Source organism: Haematobia irritans, chromosome 3 (assembly GCF_050003625.1).
Source record: "Haematobia irritans isolate KBUSLIRL chromosome 3, ASM5000362v1, whole genome shotgun sequence".
Classification (NCBI taxonomy): Eukaryota; Metazoa; Arthropoda; class Insecta; order Diptera; family Muscidae; genus Haematobia; species Haematobia irritans.
In genome coordinates this window covers 124064910-124089513 of record NC_134399.1, presented here as the reverse complement: position 1 = coordinate 124089513, position 24604 = coordinate 124064910, and the positions used below count along the sequence as shown (strand labels likewise).

The 24604-nt window shown below is 37.1% G+C and overlaps 3 protein-coding genes across 6 annotated transcripts in view; 1 reads left to right on the top strand and 2 right to left on the bottom strand.

The window, feature by feature from the left end:
- LOC142228862 (uncharacterized) overlaps window positions 1–24604 on the top strand; it is a 409539-nt gene that overhangs the window by 208807 nt on the left and 176128 nt on the right. The window lies entirely within an intron of this gene.
- LOC142231170 (uncharacterized) lies at window positions 3788–4610 on the bottom strand. The gene is made up of 2 exons (XM_075301788.1): window positions 4426–4610; window positions 3788–4347 (listed from the first exon to the last, which is right to left on the bottom strand). Exons 1-2 carry the CDS (start codon window positions 4451–4453, stop codon window positions 3788–3790), a joined length of 588 nt encoding a protein of 195 aa, XP_075157903.1. The 5' UTR covers window positions 4454–4610.
- On the bottom strand, window positions 11899–12797 carry LOC142228863 (uncharacterized). Its single transcript, XM_075299398.1, has 2 exons — window positions 12633–12797; window positions 11899–12564 (listed from the first exon to the last, which is right to left on the bottom strand). Exons 1-2 carry the CDS (start codon window positions 12664–12666, stop codon window positions 12005–12007), a joined length of 594 nt encoding a protein of 197 aa, XP_075155513.1. The 5' UTR covers window positions 12667–12797; the 3' UTR covers window positions 11899–12004.

Below are 24604 nucleotides of genomic sequence, written 5' to 3'. Positions count from 1 at the left end.
TTTGGCGTTTAAAGTTTTTTTTTTTTTGGTTTAAAGTTTTTTTTTTTTTTGGTTTAATGTTTTTTTTTTTTTTTTTTTTTGATTTAAGAAAACATTTTTTTGTTCGAAGTATCCGTTATAATTTGGATTTTGAAACTGGTATTTGTTTATACGTGAGTACCTTTATTAACCCTTTCACTACCGAAATAAACCTAACATTAAAAACTTTAATTTTTCTTCTGTTTTTATACCCACGACCATAGATGGTGATGCCACCATATAAGTTTGTCATTCCGTTATAATAACCATGACGATATAACCATGTCCGTCTGTCTGTTTGTCTTTTGTAATCACGCTACAGCCTTCAATAATGGGCACAGATTCGTGTTTTGTTTGCAGGCAGGTCAAGTTCGAAGATGGGGGCTATATCGATCCAAGATTTGATATAGTCCCCATATAAACCGAACTCCCGATTTGGAGTCTTGGGCTCTTAAAACCCGTAGTTTTTATCCAATTTTACTGAAATTGGAAATCTAGATGTGTTTTAGGACCATAAAAAAGTATGCCGAAAATGGTGAGTATCGGTCCATGCTTTGGTGTAGCCCCCATATAGACCGATCTCCCGATACTGGCGTCTAGAAACTGATTTGTTTGAAATTGAAAATCTAGAGGTTTCTAAGACCACAAATAGGTGTGTCGAAAATGGGGAGTATCGGTCCAACTTTTGATATATCTCCCATACAAACTGATCACCCGATTTGGTGTCTTGAGCTAGTTTTTATTCGATTTAGCTAAAATTGGAAATAGATATGTATTTTAGGACCACAAATAGGTGTGCAGAAAATGGGGTGTATCGAAAAGAGAATGAAAATTTGATAAATGAGATCTGTATCGTAATTTTATTGGTACTAGATTTAAAGCCAGATAGGTCGCCAAAAAAATTCTTTATTTAAAGAAGCCGCATCTTTGGTTCGGAATCAATACCAAAATCCTTAAGGGAAGGTCAAAATCTTTGGATCCAAGTAAACTTTTTATACCCTTCACCATAGGATGGGGGGTATATTATTATACCCTCCACCATAGGATGGGGGTATATTAACTTTGTCATTCCGTTTGTAACACATCGAAATATTGCTCTAAGACCCCATAAAGTATATATATATATACATATATATATATATATATATATATATATATATATATATATATATATATATATATATATATATATATATATATATATATATATATATATATATATATATATATATATATATATATATATATATATATATATATATATATTCTGGTTCGTGGTGAAATTCTGAGTCATCTGACCATGTCCGTCCATCCGTCAGTCCGTCCGTCAGTTGAAATCACGCTAACTTCCGGCCACAAATAGGTGTGCAGAAAATGGGGTGTATCGAAAAGAGAATGAAAACTTGATAAATGAGATCTGTATCGTAATTTTATTGGTACTAGATTTAAAGCCAGATAGGTCGCTAAAAAAATCTTTATTTTAAAGAAGCCGCATCTTTGGTTCGGAATCAATACCAAAATCCTTAAGGGAAGGTCAAAATCTTTGGATCCAAGTAAACTTTTTATACCCTCCACCATAGGATGGGGGGTATATTAACTTTGCCATTCCGTTTGTAACACATCGAAATATTGCTCTAAGACCCCATAAAGTATATATATTCTGGTTCGTGGTGAAATTCTGAGTCGATCTGAGCATGTCCGTCCATCCGTCAGTCCGTCCGTCTGTTGAAATCACGCTAACTTCGGAATGAAACAAGCTATCGGCTTGAAACTTGGCACAAGTAGTTGTTATTGATGTAGGTCGGATGGTATTGCAAATGGGCCTTATCGGTCTACTTTTACGTATAGCCCCCATATAAACGGACCCCCAAATTTGGCTTGCGAGGCCTCTAAGAGAAGCAAATTTCATCCGATCCGGCTGAAATTTGGTACACGGTGTTAGTACATGGTGTCTAATAAACATGCAAAAATTGGTTCACATGGGTTCATAATTATATATAGCCCCCATATAAACCGATCCCCCGATTTGGCTTGCGGAGCCTCTAAGAGAAGCAAATTTCATCCGATCCGGCTGAAATTTGGTACATGGCGTTAGTATATGGTCTCTAACAACCATGCAAAAATTGGTCCACATCGGTCCATAATTACATATATAGCTCCATATAGATCGATCCCTCGATTTGGCTTGCAGAGCATCTAAGAGAAACAAATTTCATCCGATCCGGCTGAAATTTGGTACATGATATTAGTATATGGTCTGAAATGACCATGCCAAAAATTGGTCCATATCGGTCCATAATTATATATAGCCCCCATCTAAACCGATCACCAGATTTGACCTCCGGAGCCTCTTGGAAGACCAAAATGTATCTGATTCAGTTGAAATTTGGTACGTGATGTTAAAATATGGCCTCAAACACCCATGCAAAAATTGGTCCACATCGGTCCATAATTATATATAGCCCCCATATAAACCGATTCCCAGTTTTTACATACGGAGCACCTTGGAAGAGCAAAATTCTTCCCATTCGGTTGAAATTTGGTACGTGATGTTAGTATATGGTATCCAACAACCATGTAGAAATTGGTTCCTATCAGTCCATAATTATATATAGCCCCCATATAAACCGATCCCCCGATTTGGCTTGCAGAGCCTCTAAGAGAAACAAATTTCATCCGATCCGGCTGAAATTTCGTAAATGATATTAGTATATGGTCTCAACTGACCATGCAAAAATTGGTCCGTATCGGTCCATAATTATATATAGCCCCCATATAAACCGATCACCAGATTTGACCTCCGGAGCCTCTTGGAAGACCAAAATTCATCTGATTCAGTTGAAATTTGGTACGTGATGTTAATATATGGCCTCAAACACCCATGCAAGAATTGGTCGATACCGGTCCATAATTATATATAGGCCCCATATAAACCGATCCCCAGATTTGACCTACGGAGCACCTTGGAAGAGCAAAATTCTTCCCATTCGGTTGAAATTTGGTACGTGATGTAAGTATATGGTATCCAACAACCATGCAGGAATTGGTTCCTATCAGTCCATAATTATATATAGCTCCCATATAAACCGATCCCCCGATTTGGCTTGCAGAGCCTTTTGGAGAAGAAAAATTTATCCGATCTGGTTGAAATTTGGTACGTGGTGGTTAGGTTAGGTTAGGTGGCAGCCCGATGTATCAGGCTCACTTAGACTATTCAGTCCATTGTGATACCACATTGGTGAACTTTTCTCTTATCACTGAGTGCTGCCCGATTCCATGTTAAGCTCAATGACAAGGGACCTCCTTTTTATAGCCGAGTCCGAACGGCGTTCCACATTGCAGTGTAAGTGGTTTCACGAACCCTCAGAAATGTCACCAGCATTACTGAGGTGGTGGTAGTATATGATATTTAACAATCATGATAGAAGTGGTCCACATCAGTCCATTATCATTTATAGCCCCCATAAAAACCGATCCCGAGATTTGGTTTTGGAGCCTCTTGAAGGAGCAAATTTTATCCGAGTGAGTTGAAATTTGTGGATAACAGTCTTTCGTATAAGTTTCTACGCAATCCATGGTGGAGGGTACATAAGATTTGGCCTGGCCGAACTTACGGCCGTATATACTTTTTTTTTTGAGTGTAGTCCGCCCAAAAAAAAAAATGCCAAAAAATACCTTCATATCGTCAATACAAAACACATATAATTTTGAGTTAAAATTTTAACTTTATTTTAACTAATTAACCAAGCGCAATAAGAAGAAACACTACTTAGGCATGGACATTGCACATATTCGATAGAGTCTTAGCTACATAAGCTACAGCTGGAATCATTCTATAGACCGAAGTACCACCATGAATAGGATTATGTTCAATGACAGAACCGGCTTCTCCCATAACTTTAATGATCTGCTGAACATTGCCCATATTGAAACAACTTTCCAAGGAAGTAATAGTATTCAAATAATCAGCGAATTGATAAAGCTCAGCAGGAGCTTGGGTTAAAACTTGATTGGGACATGTGTAGCTAGCATCTTTGCAAACAGGCTCAACAACTTGCAATCTCTTAAGAGCATTGGCAATGGCTTTGGCAATTTTCAAGGCCATCAATTGATTGGATTCCTTATAATTGGCTTTTTGCATAATGCTAGCTTCTGCTGCATCATCGACCATGAATGCCTTGTAGACGGCTTCAGGATCACAGGTACGAGTCATACAAAGAATGGTATCACGAAGTTTACCCAAATTCTCAACAGCTTCATCGACCATATTTAAGGGGAATGGTTTATAGACAGCCTGTGACATATGGACAGCCGATACCAAGAGGATGGCTAAGAAGGAAGGCAAACATAAAATACAGAAAAGTTGATATATGGGTACAACAAATGTTTTTATTCTATCGAACATACCTCCAATGAAAATGTTAAGTTTTGGCATATTTCTGAGTTTTTGATCCAACCAACACCTTTAACAAATGTTCCATTAAATTTCTTCCGAAATTAGCTTTTATAGGAAACGCCATTTTTTGCAAATAATAGCTAGCCTTTATTATTTGCTCATATGGATTAATTTCATAGAAAATAGAAGGAAAAATACACAACATTTCTTTTCTTCTTCTGTATTTTTGTATATTCAAATATTTGAGTTTGTCAGCGACCCTGTCATAAATTTAAACAAATTGAAAAGAATAGATTGTACTCGTATTAGCTATTTCCGTGAAACATTAAATTAGATGGATATACAGTAGAGCTCGACCGGAGTGGTTTTTCTTTTCGCCCAAGACGATGTTCGGCAAAAAAAGCAATAATCGATCGAAGCCAATTATTTTCCTGAAATTTGTAATTAAACAAATTTGCTGTGTTTTTATACCCACCATCATAGAATGGTGATGGGGGTATAATAAGTTTGTCATTCCGTGTGTAACACATTCTCGATCAGGGAGAAATTCTAAGACGATATAAGCATGTCCGTCTGTCTGTCTGTATGTTGTAATCACGCTACAGCCTTCCATAATTGCGCTATCGTCCTGAAATTTGGCACAGATTCGTTTGTTGGTTGCAGGCAGGTCAAATTCGAAGATGGGCTATATCGGTCGAAGTTTTGATATAGTCCCCATATAAACCGATTTCTCGATTTGGGGTCTTGGGCTTATAAAAAAACGTAGTTTTTGTCCAATCAGCCTGAAATTGAAAATCTACAGGTACTTGAGGACCATAAAGAGGTGTGCCGAAAATGGTGCCCATCGGACCATGTTTTGGTATAGCCCCCATATAGACCGATCTCCCGATTTTGCTTCTTGGGCGTCTAGAAACTGTATTCTCTATCCGATTTTCCTGAAATTGAAAATCTAGAGGTATTTTAGGACCATAAAGAAGTGTATGGAAAATGGTCCGTATCGGTCGATGTTTTGGTATATCCCCCATATAGACCGATCTCCCGATTTTGCTTCCTGGGCTTCTAGAAACTGTATTTACTATCCAATTTGCTTGAAATTAGAAATTTAGACGTATTTGGGGACCTTAAAGAGGTGTGTCGAAAATGGTCCGTATCAGTCCATTTTTTGGTATAACCCCCTATAGACCGATCTCCCGATTTTGGTTCTTGGGCGTCTAGAAACTGTATTTTCTATCCGATTTCCTCAAATTGAAAATCTAGAGGTATTTTAGGACTATAAAGAGGTCCGAAAATGGTCCGTATCGGTCCATGTTTTGGTATAGCCCCCATTAAGACCGATCTCCCGATTTTGGTTCTTGGGCGTCTAGAAACTATATTTTCTATCCGATTTTCCTCAAATTGAAAATCTAGAGGTATTTTGGGACCCCAAATATGTGTTCCGAAATTGGGATGTATTGCTCAATTTTTTTTGTATAACCCCAATATAGACCGATCTCTCGGTTTTACTTGTTGGGCATCTAGAGACTATATTTTCTAGCCGATTTGCTTGAAATTGAAAATCGACAGGTATTTTAAGATCACAAATAGGTGTGTCGCAAATGGTGCCTATTGGTCCATATTTTGGTATAGCCCCCATATAGACAGATCTCCCGACTTTATTTCTTGGGCTTCTAGAATTCGTAGTTTTAACCAATTCGTCTGAAAGTGGAATTCTAGAGGTATTTGAGGAACATTAAGAGGTGGTGAGTATTGGTCCATGTTTTGGTATAGGCCCCATATAGGCCTAACTCCCGAATTTATTTCTAGGACTTCAATCATCATCAGGGTTGGCCTGTCACAAACTGTGACTTTTGCGACATACATTTGCGACGGTATAATACGTATGTCGCAAAAGTCGTAAACCTACTGTAAAAAACCTAATTTTGAAAAGAAGAAATCCTGAACATTTTTTAATTTAGTTTGACAGCATTCGCTGTGAGTTTCTGCAGAAATTTGTGAACGTTTTCCCACGGTCAAGCCTATTTTCTTAGGTGGTATCAAAATACCTTGGGGTTATATTGGACAGGAGACTGAACTTAAAGCTAATGGCGTTTTCTTTTCTTGTAAAAAATGCGCACTTTTTTGCATTTTGCCCGGGAAATGTACTTTTTAGGTTCTTTTATAAAAAAACAGGCAAAAGTGCGAAAAGGCTTTGAATTCTGTTGTGAAAATAGTGCCACGCATAGAGGCAAATTACGGGCATTTTCAGCACTGCCAACAAACGAGAGTGCTGCGATTGCCCTGTTTCCTTCTTTGAATTCTTTTCTGCCCGCTGAAATGATAGCATTTTTTTAGGTTGTTGGTAACATTTTAAAAATGCGCATTCTGTACAGAGAAAACGACGGCAAAGCACTTTTTTCAGAAAAGAAAACACCATAAGAAAGGACGAGAAAATCCACGGTTACCCTGTACTCGTGCAAAAGCCAATAGGGAAAATGTGGGGACTGAAACCGAAAATTGTGAACATTCCTAAGAATTGAAACTTCTTCGCACATACAATCGTCTTGCATATCATCGAATTCGCTGCCTAACTGACGCGACTAAAGTATTTTGAGTTAGCGACTTTTATTACTTTTTCTACATTTACGACGTGTATGTGACGTTTACAACTTTGCGACAGTCGCAAACCTAAAAAAGTTCGATACAGACCATCTCTGATCATCATATACACTATATGTTTTAGATTTCTCTAAAACTCAAACAAAATTGGTTCTCATAAATCCAGAATCTGAGATGGTCTTCATAGGTAGAATCTTTAATTTTTTTCTGCGGGAAGCGTACTGGTTGAACGGATTTGCTTTGGGGAAGATTTGTCATCAAATCCCCTAAAAAGCTATATATTGTCAAGTAACCCGCTACGACGATAAGTTTTCAAAGTAAACTATTATATTTGATTCATGGTGGTGGGTATTTAAGATTCGGCCCGGCCGAACTTACTGCTCTATATACTTGTTTGGTTAAATATTAGCATATTTTATTCAACAAACGTCAAAACAAGGTTATTCAGTTCATGTCTTATAATTTTCTTTTAGAACTAATAGACTTTTTATTAGAAACAAGTATATACAGCAGTAAATTCGGCCGGGCCGAATCTTAAATACCCACCACCGTGAATCAAATTTGATAGTTTCCTTTGAAATTTCAGGGGGGTTTAGTGACAGATATTCTCCCAAGCAGAGCAGTTCAACAAGTACACTTCCCGAAGATCAATTCAAAGATTTTACCTACACTGAAAAAAATATTGTCGTGAGGTCAAATATTTCATGTCTTTAAAATACGAATGCAAATTTTGCTTAGCATGGACGACGCATTTCTCTAATATAAAGTTTTTTTCTTTGTCCAAAAGTCGATAATCTTTTCAATGAAGTCGTAATGTCCTTATAATTAAGTGATTTGACTTAAAAATGGGTATCATAACATGAAAGAAAAAATGTTTGGGCTAAGGTCAACTTGACTTTAATAATTCAGAAAAATTCTTTAAATTTAATGAATTTGTCTTTAAATTTGTTGCCTTTTTGCGTCTTGACTATAAAGCAAAAAATCGTTCAAATTTAGGACATGTTTTTCTAAACTTTATTTTAAAGATGTTTTTTACTTGAAACACAGTAAAATTTCTACTGGATGTCGAGTCTTAATTTGGAAAATAAAGTTGTCCTTAACTCGTTTTTAAAGGACTTTGATAGCATACGAAGAAAATAAGCTGAAAAAGCGTAAAATTAAAATTTGCTTCCTAGAAGCAAATACACAAAACCCAAATTTAAAAGAGAATTGTGTCTTAAAAGTATCCTTACTTTGGCTCGGAATCAATACCAAATTTTTTAAAGTAAAGACAAAATCTTTGGAACCTGGCATGTTTTTTTTTTCAGTGTATGAAGACTATATCAGATTCTGGATTAATAAGAACCGAGTTGAGTTTTAGAGGAATCATAAACATCTATTGTAAGTGTGCAAGAAAATGATTAAATAAACGCCTTAATTTGAAATCTAAAATCTGTAGATTTTCACCCCCATTATTTAAAGGTTACGAGAAGTAAAATCTGGAAATTTTGCATTCAGTTTAAAGCAGTTTTCATGATCAGTGCGCCTTCTATAACCTCAAGAAGTGAAGTAAACTATGGAGGCATTACTAAATGGACCGATAAAAACTTAATCCGATACACGTTTTTGTGAGACTAAAATACCAGAATATTTACAATTTCAGGCAAATCGGATAAAAACTACGGTTTCTAGAAACCCAAGGAGTTAAATCGGGAGATCGTTCTTATGGGGGCTATACTAAAATATATACCGATACTCACCGTTTTCGGCACACCTCTTTATGACCCGAAAATACCTCTAGATTTCCAAGTTCAGGCAAATTAGATAAAAACTTCGGATTCTAGAAGCCCAAGAAATAAACTCGGGATATCGGTCTATATGGGGGATATACCAAAACATGGACCGATGCTCACCATTTTTGGCACACCTTTTGATGGTCCTCAAGTACCTCTAGATTTTCAATTTCAGGCAAATTTGATAAAAACTACGGTTTCTATAAGCCCAAGACCCCAAATCGGGAGGCCGATTTATATGGGGACCATACCAAAACCTGGACCGATGCTCACCATTTTTGGCACGCCTCTTTACGGTTCTTAAGTACCACTCGATTTCCAATTTCAGGTAAATTGGATAAAAACTGCGGTTTCTATAAGCCCAAGATGTAAAATCGGGAGATCGGTCTATACGGGAGCTATACCAAAATATGGACCGATACTCACAATTTTTTGCACACGTATTTGTGGTCCTGCAATACCTCTAGATTTCCAATTTCAGGCAAATTGAATAAAAACTGCGATTTCTATAAGCCCAAGAAGTAAAATCGGGAGATCGGTCTATATGGGGGCTATACCAAAACATGGACCGATACTCACCATTTTTGGCACACCTCTTTATGGTCATAAAATACCTCTAGATTACAGATTTCAGGCAAATTGGATAAAAACTACGATTTCTATAAGCCCAAGACCCCAAATCGGGAGGTCGATTTATATGGGGACTATATCAAAACCTGGACCGATATAGGCCATCTTCGAACTTGACCTGCCTGCAGACAAAAGACGAGTTAGCGCAAAATTTCAGAACGATTCTTCATTATTGAATACTGCAGCGTGATTACAACAGACAGACCGACAGACAGCCAGACAGACGGACATCGTTATATCGTCTTAGAATTTCTGCCTGATCAAGAATATATATACTTTATATAGTCGGAAATCGATATTTCGCTGTGTTACAAACGGAATGACAAACTTATTATACCCCCGTCTCCATTCTATGGTGGTGGGTATAACTACGGTTTCTAGAAACCCAAGAAGTAAAATCGGGAGATCGGTATATAGGGGGCTATACCAAAACATGGACCGATACTCACCATTTGTGGCACACCTCTTTGTGGTTCTACAATACCTCTAGATTTTAAATTTCAGGCAAATTGGATTAAAACTACGAGTTCTATAAGCCCAAGAAGTAAAATAAGGAGATCTGTCTATATGCGAACTATACCAAAACATGGACCGATACTCACCATTTGTGGCACACCTCTTTATGGTTCTAAGCTACCTCCAGATTTCCAATTTCAGGTAAATTGGATAAAAACTACGGATTCTATAAGACCAAGAAGTAAAATTAGGAGATCTGTCGATATGGGAACTGTACCAAAACATGGACCGATACTCACCATTTTTGGCACACCTCTTTATGGTTCTAAAATATCTCCAGATTTCCAATTTCAGGTAAATTGGATAAAAACTACGCATTCTAGAAGCCCAAGAATTAAAATCGGGGAATCGGAGTATATGGAGGCTATACCAAAACATGAACCGGAACTCACCATTTTTGGCACACCTCTTCATGGTCCTAAAAGACCTCTAGATTCCAAATTTCAGGCAAATTGGGTAAAAACTAAGGTCTCTCTAAGCCCAAGACCCTAAATCGGGAGGTCGGTTTGTATGGGAACTCCCAATACCTGGACCAATACAGCCCATCTTCGAACTTGACCTGCCTGCAGACAAAAGACGAGTCTGTGCAAAAAAACGGTTTACATAAGCCCAAAAAGTAAACTCGGAAGATCGGTCTATATAGAGGCTACACTAGAATATGGACCGATGCACACCATTTTCTAAAAACCTATTTATGGTCATAAAAACCTCTAGAATTCAAATTTAGGCAAATTGGATAAAAACTAAGATTTCTAAGCTCAAGAAGTAAAATCGGGAGCAAGAAGTAATATGAGGGCTATACAAAAACATGAGCCGATACATCACATTTTCGACACACCGATTTTTGGTCTTAAAATAGCTATAGATTTCAAATTTCAGGTAAATTTGATAAAAAACTGCGGTTTCTAGAAGCTCAAGAAGTAAATTCGGGAGAACGGTCTATATTTGGGGCTATACTAGAGGTGTGCACGTGACACGAAATTGTCGTGACTCACGAAAATTTTCGTGATTCATGCGTTAGTCATGAGTCACGCTCATGACAACAGCGTGAGTGTGCGTGAGCGCGATTAACAAACTAAAATGACGTGCGTGAGTCACGAAAATAATGTCTTCGTGAGTGTGCGTGAGTAACGAATTACACTCACGAAAATATTCCTGTTCACCAACATAAAACGTCTAAGAGTTAAATTCAATTACAATTTTAGTGACACCTGGGATGTTAAGAGTTTAATAACACTCTCGATTTTTATAATGCTCATGGACATACGTTTTATGACAAACCCATTCTAGATTCATCGTTTCGGAGAGGCCTTTTTATGCTGGGTTTTTAATAAAAACGTAACTTTTTTCAATCACTTTCTCAACTGACTTATTGTTTTTAGTTTAAATTAATAACTGATTGCTTCAAATAAATTTGTAATTAAAAATGGCTTATTTTTCCGAGTTTGATAAAAAAAGTTAATAGTGTAAATTAATTTTTTAATTAAAAAATTTAAATCATAGTCTTAATTGATTTATTGTTTGTAGTTTGACTAAAACGGTACTTGTATTAATTAATTGTATAATTGAAGTTTTCAGCTTCAATCAACTTTGTAATTGGAAATATTTCGGTGATCAAGCTTCAGCATTTTTTCTTCACATTTCACCATCAGCAGAATGATAGGAAAAATCATTCAAAAACGCGGCAATTGATATGTACACATGTTTTGGCGTAACACCCAACTTTTTAATCATTCCCCTTTAAATTCATAATAAAATATGCCAAAATTTATAATTATTTCTGATGGATTAATTTTTGATTTTAAGGGCCACCTTCAAGGAAAACTATTGTGCCTCGGTCAGGGGTTCTTATTCCTCGAAAAGGATATTGCTTTTGCTCATCTAAGTAATTTTTTTTTGATAGTTTCAGTTTTAAATTATTCACACATTTTATAAATTAAATACGTTTAATTTTATTAATGACACCAACTTTTTCTCATTAAAATTTTTTGAATCGAAAATTTTACAATCTCCTGGGAGATATATTTTTAAAAATTATCAATTTTAGTTTTTAATCAACCACATAACCATATTAGTCTTAGGCTTTATTACAGAGTTTTTCAAGTTCCTCAGCCATATAAGAAACTGCAGGTAGAATCCTTTTGAATACACTGCCTGAATGATCAGGATTGTTTTCCAAATATCCCACATCCTTTCCTACCAGATTAAATACTCGACTAATATTGCCAAGATTTATACATTTTGTTGATGCCACAATTTTACGTAAAAGACTTGTATACTCATTGACTTCTGGGGGTAGAAGAGTTTCAATATTTTCCCGCGTAGGACAAGTGTAGCTAAGATCTTTACAGTTGGGTTCAATAGCCAAAAATTTTGGTGTTACTCTATCAAGTATGGAAGCAAGTTTCATTGCCATAATCGCTTGAGTTTCAGGGAATGCAAATTTTCGCTCAAGTCTGGATTCAGCAGAGTCATTAAGTTGGAAGGCTTCCTTAATGGCTAAAGGATTGCAACTGCGAGCTATACACAGTAGTAAAGAGCTTTGTTCATCCAGTCTCTTTGTAATATCCGAGAAGAGACTAAAAGGATTGAGTCTCAAGGCATCGGTTTTGTGCAAAGCAAATATCAGGATTATAGCTATAATTACAAGAAGAAAATACTTTTTGAAAATTATCAATATATTTGGAATAAAAAAATCCACTTACTACCACACAACCAACTCAATTGAAATTTAACCATTTTAAATGAACGTTTTATCAGCAACTGTGATAAGTTTCAAATCAAATGCGCTTTTATGCATTGAATTCAAAAATTTCCCATTCATTTTTGACAATACGCTTTATTGATTCAATTGGCCTATTTTTTGCTATTTGTTGCGCAAATGCATTATTCTTCAAAAAATATTTGATTTTGGAATAATTTAGTGATGTTTTTTTTTTTTTAAATATTGCATTTTGAAATATTTGATATTTTTAATTTGCTGCTAAAGAAATTTTTTAAACGTCAAAAGAAAACTTTCTTGTCTAAAATTTCGTTCCTCACAAAAGACAGGTCTTCTTTCAGTGTGGGCTTATCCAAAATCTGTGTATCAAATACCAGCAAAAAAGAGCTTCCAAAAAAGTAGTGTGGATCCCCAATTTGTGATCCGAAAATAGTGGAAACTTGGATCATCTCCAATGAATTTTACATGGACATGTAATAGGATGGAAGTACTCCATTTTTGGATCCTTTGCATTGCTTGGAAGTTCATGATGTGCCTTGGAAGTTCATTTACATGAAATTTAAAAATAAAACTAAAAAACAAAATATTTTTCCCAATTTAACTTTTTATTTATTTTATGTTTATACCCACCACCATAGAATGTTGACGGGGGTATGATGAGTTTGTCATTCCGTTTGTAACACATCGAAATATCGATTTCCGACTATATAAAGTATATATATTCTTGATCAGGGAGAAATTCTAAGACGATATAAGCATGTCCGTCTGTCTGTCTGTTGTAATCACGCTAAAGCCTTCAATAATTGCGCTATCGTCCTGAAATTTGGCACAGATTCGTTTTTTTGGTTGCAGGCAGGTCAAGTTCGAAGATGGGCTATATCGGTCCATATAAACCGACCTCCCGTTTTGGGGTACTGGGCTTATAAAAACTGTACTTTTTATCAAATTTGCCTGAAATTGGAAATCTAGAGGTATTTTAGAATCACCAAAAAGTGTACCGAAAATGGTGCTTATCGGCCCATGTTTTGATATAGTCCCCATATAAACCGACCTCCCGATTTGGGGTCTTGGGCTTATAAAAATTTTAGTTTTTATCCAATTTGCCTGAAATTGGAAATCTAGAGGTATTTTAGGACCACCAAAAAGTGCACCGAAAATGGTGCCTATCGGTCCATGTTTTGATATAGCCACCATATAGACCGATCTCCCTATTTTATTACTTGGTCTTTTAGGATCCGTAATTTTACCCAATGTGCCTCCAATCGGAAATCTAGAGGTATTCTAGGACCTTAAGTAGATGTGTCGAAAATGGTGAGTATCGATCCATGTTTTGATATAGCCCCCATATAGAACGATGTCCCGATTTTACTTCTTGGGCTTCTAGAATCCGTAGTTTTTATCCAATTTGGCTGAAATTTGAAATCTAGAGGTACTCTAGGACCCTAAATACGTGTGCCGAAAATGGTGAGTACCGGTCCATGTTTTGATATAGCCCCCATATAGACCGATCTCCCGATTTTACTTCTTGGGCTTCTAGAATCCGTAGTTTTTATCCAATTTGCCTTAAAGTTGAAATCTAGAGGTATTCTAGGACCATAAAGACGTGTGTCGAAAGTGGTGAGTACCGGTCCATGTTTTGATATAGCCCCCATATAGACCGATCTCCCTATTTTACTTCTTGGGCTTCTAAAATCCGTAGTTTTTACCCAATTTGCCTGAAATTGGAAACCTAGAGGTATTCTAGGGCCATAGAGAGGTGTGCCGAATATATTGAGTATCGGTACAGTTTTTGATATAGCCCCCTTATAAACCGGCCCTCCTATTTGGGGTCTAGATTCTAGAACTACAATTACATGTGCTCAATACTGTGTGCTTTGGTATAGCCCCCATTGCACCAAACACCCGATTTAACTCCTAGGGTTTCTAGGAATTGTAGTTTTTATCCGATTTGCCACAAATTGAAAATATACTGGCATTTTAGACCCATCACAAAGTAAATATGATTTAGTTTTATCGGTCCATTTGGTAAGGACCTTCTGTTGAAATCACGCTAACTTCCGAACGAAACAAGCTATCGACTTGAAACTTGGCACACGTAGTTGTTATTGATGTAGGTCGGGTGGTATTGCAAATGGGCATATAAACCGACGCTCAGATTTGGCTTGCGGAGCCTCTTGGAGGAACAAAATTGATCCGATCCGGTTGAAATTTTGTACATAGTGTTGGTATATGGTCTCTAACAACCATGCAGAAATTGGTTCATATAGGTCCATAATAATATATAACCCCCATATAAACCGATCCCCAGATTTGGCTTGTAGAGCCTCAAAGGGAAGCAAATTTCATCCGATCCGGCTGAAATTTGGCACATGATGTTGGTATATGGTTTCTAACAACCGTGCAAAAATTGGTCCACATCGGTCCATAATTATATATAGCCCCCATATAAACCGATCCCCAGATTTGGCTTCCGGAGCCTCTAAGAGAACCAAATTTCATTCGATCCAGTTGAAACGTAGTACGTGGTGTTAGTATATAGTCTCTAACAACCATGCCAGAATTGGTCAATATAGATCCATAATTATATATAGTCCCCATATAAACCGATGCCCAGATGTGAACTCCGGAGCCTCTTGGAGGAGCAAAATTCATCCGATCGGGTTGAAATTCGGTACATGGTGTTAGTATGTGGTCTCAAAAAATTGGTCCACATCGGTCCATAATTATATATAGCCCCCATAGAAACCAATCCCCAGATTTGACTTCCGGAGCCTCTTGGAGAAGCAAATTTCATCCGATCCGGTTGAATTTTGGTACGTGGTGTTAGTACGTGGTATCTAACAACCATGCCAAAATTGCTCCGTATCGATCTATATTATATATAGCCTCCAAATCACAGAAAAATCACGATTCACAAATAATCACAAGGCAAAAATAATCTACCAAAATTTTATTCCCATAGAAAATTAGTCAAAATTTTATTTCTATAGAAAATTTGGTCTAAATTGTACTTCTATAGAAAATTTTGTCATTTTGACATTTTATGTCTTGAGGAAATTTTGTCAAAATGTTATTTCTATAGAAAATTTATGAAGCATTTCATAGTTGGAGAGGAATATTATGCAAAATCTTCCAAAATATCAAGAATTTTACCAATCTACCAAACAGTAAACAATCTGTCATTTTTGGTATACTCGTGTTCATAATTGTATATAGCCACCATATAAAGCGACCCCCATATTTCAATTCTGGCTCTATAATTACAGCACCGTGGTGCAAGGTCGTGGGTTCGATTCCTGCTACGACCGAACACCAAAAAGTTTTTCAGCGGTGGATTATCCCACCTCAGTAATGCTGGTGACATTTCTGAGGGTTTTAAAGCTTCTCTAAGTGGTTTCACTGCAATATGGAACGCCGTTCGGACTCGGCTATAAAAAGGAGGTTCCTTGTCATTGAGCTTAACATGGAATCGGGCAGCACTCAATGATAAGAGAGAAGTTCACCAATGTGGTATCACAATGGACTGAATAGTCTAAGTGAGCCTGATATATCGGGCTGCAACCTAACCTAACCTAACCTACAGCACAAAGGTTCATATCGGTTCGTAATTATTTCTTCCCTATATATACCGGTCAAGAACTGAACATATACGTATTTAATCATCCTTTATTTTGTCTACTATATATCCCGCATGGACTAACTTACAATTTAGAAGATAATGTTAAGAAGTTTTAAGATGCCTTGCCATCGGCCGCAACCCAAGTAATTTAATTGTGGATGAACGTTTCTACGCAATCCATGGTGGAGGGTAAACAAGATTCGGCCTTGCCGAACTTACGTCCGTATATACTTGTTTTTTTTCCAATCCACTCTTTTGTTTTTGCAGAAAACAAAAAAAAATAGCAAATGTCCATATGTCTATGGATAAATCTATTCCATATGCCTATGGATAAATCTATTCCATCAGTGTGACTATTTTAGTATGTTTGCAGTTAAATTTAGCATTTATTTTTTGTATTTAACCGCAAAAGTATTTAACTTTTTTATTTTTAGTTTATCAGTGTGACTACCTTAGTATTTTTTCAGCTAAATTTAGCATTTATTTTTTGTATTTAACCGCAAAAGTATTTAACTTTTTCATTTTTAACTTATTAAATTCTATTCGCAAAATTTCAAATTAATTCATACTATTTAGAATTATAAGTTCGTCCATTTGCATACGCAAAAAAGAAAATCTTTCCTCCCAAACGCAATTTTAGACAAACAAATATCATTTCCCGTTTGATTTTCGCTTTAAGGAAGTTTGTTGGGAAGTAAAGTTTATACTTTTTTTGTAATAAACGTTGATTCTTTTACAGGATGTAAAAACAATTTCAACCAAGTCTAACTAAATTTTTTTTTTTTTAATTTTTCTGGTTAATTGCATCTTTTCTCACATCTTTCTCAGTTCCACGAAGTTTATTTAGTTCTTGTCATCTTTTTCTGTAATACAGTTAAGCACTTAAGCATTTATAGAGCATAGTTTTGGGCGCCCACGAGCAGATGTAAAGAAACTTTATTTAACAGAAACATACCTTCAATTGGCCACTCTCTTAAAAATAGGACTAACAAACGAACTTTAGCGCCATTATACAGACAGACGGATAACTTCGGACATCAATATGCCGATGTGTTACAATACAGGTATTTTAAGTGGAAACCAAAAACCATATTTGCCCATTAAATTTGGAATAATCTGTATAAAATTAAGGTAATCTTTCACTTGAGGAGTTCGCATACCGTACACTTCACTGCTGGGAAGTTTCTTGTCAAAAAGAGTTTCGTGTACAATCCAACAAAAATATCGCTTCATTTTTTTCTTGCTTAAAACTAGACTATTCAATTCAAAAGTACAATATAATGGGTCATAAAAATACATGCCCATTTGTGCAAATAATCCGGTTTCTTACTTTTAGTATCTTTGAATCTTTGTTCTAATAAATAAAAATTGAATGTTTATGTAGAACTAGAGTAACCCGGCCCGCTTCGCTGCGCCTTCCGAATCGTATTTTTATACCCACCACCATAGAATGGTGATGGGGGTATAATAAATTTGTCATTCCGTGTGTAACACATCGAAATATCGATTTTCGACTATAAATTTCAGGACGCTATCGTCCTGAAATTTGACACAGATTCGTTTTTTGTATGCAAGCAGGTCAAGTTCGAAGATGGGCTATATCGGTCCAAGTTTTGATATAGTCCCCATATAAACCTACTTTCCGATTTGGGGTCTTGGGCTTATAAAAAACCATAGTTTTTATCCAATTTGCCTGAAATTGAAAAGCTAAAAGTACTTGAGGACCATAATCTCTCCCCACGTCCTCTGTAAATTTCAAGTAAATTGGGAAAGTTTAATTGTTTCTCTGTATGTACTTAAGGAGATGCGGATGTCTCTCTATGCCCTTTTATTTTTCCCTGACCAAATATTGGAAAATCAGGAACTTGATATAAATTTCATAACCTCACCCAGTTTTTCCGTAAAATTTCAGTCGGAGGACTTTAGAGTTTTGTTTTCACTGCACTTTAAAAATGTCGAGCAAGGGTGAGGCCCCCCTCCTCGACCAAATATCCAAAAATAAAGTAGTCGTTCTTTGTCTAGTAGCCCCCTTTAAACTTCCCTGCAAATTTCAAGCTAATCGAATAATTTTGTTCCAAAAAGTCGGGCAAGGGGAAGGTACCCGTCCCCCTCCCCGTCCACATATGAACACATCAGCTATCCCATATTAATTTCATAACCTCACTGCATATTCCCTGAAAATCTCAGTTAATTTACAGAATTTTAGTTTTCTCACGGAGGGGAAGCCCCCCTCCGTGACCAAATAACGAATAATTAAGTAGCGGTTCTTTGTCTAGATGCCAACTCCAACCTTCAATGAAAATTTCAAGCAAATCGATCAATTTTGGTCCAATTTTTAAGAAGTCGGACAAAGGGGAGGTCCCCTTTCGCGATCATGTGTCAAAAAATGAGGTACCCTATTTTCACCACATGAGAGCCCGCTACGATCTGTGTTTTCCAATTTCAAGTAAATTGGAAAAGTTTAATTGTTTCTCTGTATATACTTAAGGAGAAGCGGATGACTGCCTATGCTCTTTTATTTTTCCCTGACCAAATATTGGAAAATCAGGAACTTGATATAAATTTCATAACCTCACCCAGTTTTTCCGTAAACTTTCATTCGGAGGACTTTAGAGTTTTGTTTTCATTGTACTTTAAAAAAGTCGAGCAAAGGGGAGGTCCCCCTCCCCGACCAAATATCCAAAAATAAAGTAGTCGTTCTTTATATAGACGCCTCCTTTCACCTTCCCTGAAAATTTCAAGCAAATCGGATAATTTTGTTTCAAAAAATCGGGCAAGGGGAAGGTACCCGTCCCCCTTCCCGGCCACATATGAACACATCAGCTATCCCATATTAATTTTATAACCTCACAGCATATTCCCTGAAAATCTCAGTTAATTTACAGAATTTTAGTTTTCTCACGAAGGGGAAGTCCCCCTCCGTGACCAAATAACGAATAATTAAGTAGCGGTTCTTTGTCTAGATGCCAACTCCAACCTTCAATGAAAATTTCAAGCAAATCGATCAACTTTGGTCCAATTTTTAAGAAGTCGGACAAAGGGGAGGTCCCCTTCAGCGATCATGTGTCAAAAAATGAGGTACCCTTTTTCACCACATGAGAGCCCGCTACGATCTGTGTTTTCCAATTTCAAGTATATTGGAAAAGTTTAACTGTTTCTCTGTATATACTTAAGGAGAAGCGGATGACTGCCTATGCTCTTTTATTTTTCCCTGACCAAATATTGGAAAATCAGGAACTTGATATAAATTTCATAATCTCACCCAGTTTTTCCGTAAACTTTCATTCGGAGGACTTTAGAGTTTTGTTTTCATTGTACTTTAAAAAAGTCGAGCAAAGGGGAGGTCCCCCTCCCCGACCAAATATCCAAAAATAAAGTAGTCGTTCTTTATATAGACGCCTCCTTTCACCTTCCCTGAAAATTTCAAGCAAATCGGATAATTTTGTTTCAAAAAGTCGGGCAAGGGGAAGGTCCCCCCCCCCATCCACATATGAACACCTCAGGTATCCCATATTAATTTCATAACCTCACCGCATGATCCCTGTACATCTGAGGTCATTTACAGAATTTTAGTTTTCTCACTGTACTTTAAAAACAAAAATGGTCGAACAAAGGGGAGGTCCCCTCCGCGACCAAATATCGAAAAATTGAGTAGCGGTTCTTTGTCTAGATGCCAACGCCAACCTTCAATGAAAATTTCAAGCAAATCGGTCAACTTTGGTTCAATTTTTAAAAAGTCGGACAAAGAGGAGGTCCCCTTCCGCGATCATGTGTCAAAAAATGAGGTACCCTATTTTCACCACACGAGAGCCCCCTACGATCTGTGAAATTTCAAGTAAATCGGTCCAGCCGTTGCCGAGCTTACCCGGAACATACAAACAAACAAACAAACAAACAAATAAACAAACAAACAAATAAACAAACAAACAAATACACAAACAAACAAACAAATAAACAAACAAACAAACAAACACACACACAAACAAACATATTTTGAATTTTATATATATATATGGATTTGGTATTCATCATTGTGATGTAGATACCTTTAGACTATTGTTTTTAATAGACATACTCTCGGCAGAAAAATGAAAAACTTTAACTCAGTTCTGATAGTTTGCAGTAAGTAGGATCTTCGACAAGAAAATATAAAAAATTAATAGCTACCTTTCTTCTGGAAATATAAGCTGCACTTGTGATATCGAGTGCAACTTTAATTCATGATCCCTTGCAGATGATGTCCAATTTAATCGATACCCTTGACAGGCAACGAAGCGTATTGCTATGTGTGGCAAATAGTTGTGATCCTTTTGCTATGTACAAAATATTCGATATAGAAGATGATGTTGAAGATATTGTCAAGAAGAAATCGGTATTACCGGAATCACCAGAAGTTTTAGTATTAAAATTGAATGCAGCTATTGAAAGTGCTGTACAATTGCTTTTGAAACTAGAGCCCAATTGTATTAACAATGACTATACTTGTCCCCATGAAGTTGATGGTGAAATTCCCAAGGAAATATTTGATTACACAGATTTACTGAGTGTCATTTCTTTTGGCAGAAAGTGTTTGAATGCCCAAAATATTCATAAAGCTTTTAATGCTTTAGCAAATGGTATTGCCTATGCTGAAGAGAATAATGCTACTGAAGGACACTTCACTCGTCGCATGGTACGACCTACGGCTTATGTTGCTGAAGAATTTCGCAAATTATGTAATGAGATTTAATAGTGACATATCGACGACACACTCTTAATATGGTATCAACGAAGTCATCGAACGATTCTATACTCTGTCCAATAAAATGAACTCTGATAATAATATGAACATCCGTAATAGCTTTTCTTTTTTTACACGTTGTACTGCATTAATAAGAACTATGTTTGTACGTAATGGCACAATACCCCACTACCCAACTCATTCTGATACCAACGATGTTTCATGGTTTTGTCACTTCGTTTACATAGATCTGGAAGAATTTTATTTTATTTTATTATTTTTTTTTTGTGACAGGAAACGATAGTTTGTTGCCCTGTTCTGTGCTTCACCAAATAATGTCAATAATTTAAAGTTCAGCTAAAAGAAGGTGGCAGCCTGATGTATCAGGCTCACTGAGACTATTCAGTCCATTGTGATACCACATTGGTGGACTTCTCTCTTATCACTGAGTGCTGCCCGATTCCATGTTAAGCTCAATGACAGGGGACCTCCTTTTTATAGCCGAGTCCGAACGGCATTCCACATTGCAGTGAAACCACTTAAAGAAGTTTTTAAACCCTCACACCAGCATTACTGAGATGGGATAATCCACCGCTGAAAAGCTTTTTGGTGTTCGGTCGAAGCAGGAATCGAACCCAGGACCTTGTGTATGGAAGACGGGCATGCTAACCATTGCACCACTGTGGCTCATGGAATTGTTGTGTTTGTAGAAAGTTTCCTTTACTCTAATAATTTTTCGCGTACGGTAGTTAAATAAGCTAAACAACGGTAAAAAAAATATACACAAATGAAGCATAAACATTTACTAAATTCGTACTTCTGAATTAACTATTGTTCATTATTTCTTTAAAATTGTAATAGAAATGCCCCCATCTTGAACTTGAAGGTATGACATTAAAGATATTTTTGCAATTTTGAACTCCAATTTTTTCCTACAAACTACAAAATGTTCTTTAACAAGTCATAGCAAACAAACAAAAAAACAAGTATATACAGCAGTAAGTTCGGCCGGGCCGAATCTTAAATACCCACCACCATGATTTCCAATTTCAGGCAAATTAGACAAAAACTAGGCATTATATAAGTCCAAGAACTAGAATCTTGAGATCGGTCTATGTGGGTGCTATATCAAAACATGGGCCGATACTCACCATTTTTGACACACCTCTTTATGGTCGCAAAATACATCTAGATTTCCAATTTCAAGCAAATTGGATAAAAACTACGGTTTCTATAAGCCCAAAAAGTAAAATCGGGATATCAGTCCATATGGGGGCTATACCAAAACATGGACCGATAATCACCATTTTTGACACACCTCTTTATGGTCCCAAAATACCTCTAAATTTCCAATTTCAGGCAAATTGGATAAAAACTACGGTTTCTATAAGTCCAAGAAGTAAAATCGGGATATGGGTCTATATAGGGGCTATACCAAAACATGGACCGATACTCACCAGTTTTTAACACATTTCTTTATGGTCCTAAAATACCTTTAGGTTTCTAATTTCAGGCAAATTGTATAAACACTACGGTTTCTATAAGCCCAGGACCCCAAATCGGGAGGTCGGTTTATATGGGGACTATATCAAAACCTGGACCGATATAGCTCATCTTCGACCTTGACCTGTCTCCAAACAAAAGACGAGTGAAGACTGTAGCGTGATTACAAGAGACACAGACAGACGGACATGGTTATATCGTCATAGAAATTCTCTCTGATCAAGAATATATATACTTTGTATAGTGAGAAATCGATATTTCGATGTGTTACACACGGAATGAAAAACTTATTATACCCTCGCCTATGGTGGTGGTTATAATAACAAACGTTCCCTATCCAGACATTTGTATCTTGACGCTCACTTCATATCGGTAGATCTGGTAATTAAAGTGACAGGTCACTTCCATATGTTTGACCAGAGCTGAGACTGCTCCATACTCAACAGGGATTAATCCATAAGGTAGATTCAGTACTGACTGAGGAGAATATACTGAATTGCGCCATCTGTTGTCAATCCCACATTTCCCAACCATTTTATAGTAGCTTAGGATCACTATTGACTCCCGATACCGAGACATATGAAATCATAATATTTCGTCGATTAAGTTAAAGGGTGATACGATCAAAATTTGGTCAAGGGAAAACGCGTGTAAATCGGTGAAATCGTTTATTTAAAAAATCAAATTAAATTTCTTTTTCAAGTTCAATTAGTATAAAATTCAGGAAAAATATTCAGTTAGGCTTTTGCTTTTCCAAATCCGAATTGCCAGGCCTCACGCTTGACACCTGCCATCAGATTTTGTACAGCCACCTTGTCCACCTTCTTCGCCGCAGAAAGCCAGTTTGCCTTGAACTGCTGCTCGTTCTTAGCAGTTTTTTTGGTCTTCTTTAGGTTCCGCTTGACAATAGCCCAGTATTTCTCAATTGGGCGGAGCTCTGGCGTGTTGGGAGGGTTCTTGTCCTTGGGAACCACCTGCACGTTGTTGGCGGCGTACCACTCCATGGCCTTTTTACCGTAATGGCAAGATGCCAAATCCGGCCAAAACAGTACGGAACAACCGTGTTTCTTCAGGAAAGGCAGCAGACGTTTATTCAAACACTCTTTCACGTAAATTTCTTGGTTGACAGTCCCGGAAGCTATGAAAATGCTGCTTTTCAAGCCACAGGTACAGATGGCTTGCCAAACCAGATATTTCTTTGCGAACTTTGACAGATTTATGTGCTTGAAAATATCTGCTACCTTTCCCCTTCCTTTTGCCGTATAAAACTCCTGTCCCGGAAGCTGCTTGTAGTCGGCTTTGACGTAGGTTTCGTCGTCCATTACCACGCAGTCAAACTTCGTCAGCATCGTCGTGTACAGCCTCCGGGATCGCGCTTTGGCCGTCGTATTTTGTTTATCATCGCGATTTGGAGTCACTACCTTCGTGTAAGTCGATAGTCCGGCTCGTTTTTTGGCTCGATGCACGGTTGTAGACGATACACCCAGCTTATTTGCGGCATCTCGGAGAGAGAGGTTAGGGTTTCGCTTGAAACTACCGCAACTCTCTTTGTCGTCTCAGCGGCTTCCGGTTTTCGATTTCCCCCCGATCCAGACTCGGATTTTCGCGATGCGCGAGCAAAATTTTGATACGCTGATCTTCTTGCTTGGACGGCATTTTGACAACTGAAGAGTGAATTCCAAAATCAAAATAGGAGCAACATTCTACACACACACACCTTCAAAATGAGGGGTGTTCAGGTTTTTTAAATTCAAAATTGAAAGAAATACGTCAAGTTTATATTGACCAAATTTTGACCGTATCACCTTTTATATAATCTATGTTTGTTTGTATGTTCCGAGTTGGCTCCGAAACGGCTGAACCGATTTACTTGAAACTTTCAAAGATCGTAGGGGGTGTTCATGTAGTGAAAATATGGTATCTCATTTTTATACCCTCCACCATAGGATGGGGGTATATTAACTTTGTCATTCCGTTTGTAACACATCGAAATATTGCTCTAAGACCCCATAAAGTATATATATTCTGGGTCGTGGTGAAATTCTGAGTCGATCTAAGCATGTCCGTCCGTCCGTCCGTCTGTCCGTCTGTCCGGCTGTCCGTCCGTCTGTGG

Bases quoted from the DNA above. Each gene is read 5' to 3' on its own strand.
- LOC142231170 (XM_075301788.1), bottom strand. From the start codon at position 4,453: ATGCCAAAACTTAACATTTTCATTGGAG. The intron at 4,348-4,425 runs GTATGTTCGATA...CTTCCTTCTTAG, and splicing joins ACTTAACATTTTCATTGGAG to CCATCCTCTTGGTATCGGCT.
- LOC142228863 (XM_075299398.1), bottom strand. From the start codon at position 12,666: ATGGTTAAATTTCAATTGAGTTGGTTGTGTGGTA. The intron at 12,565-12,632 runs GTAAGTGGATTT...TTGTAATTATAG, and splicing joins ATTGAGTTGGTTGTGTGGTA to CTATAATCCTGATATTTGCT.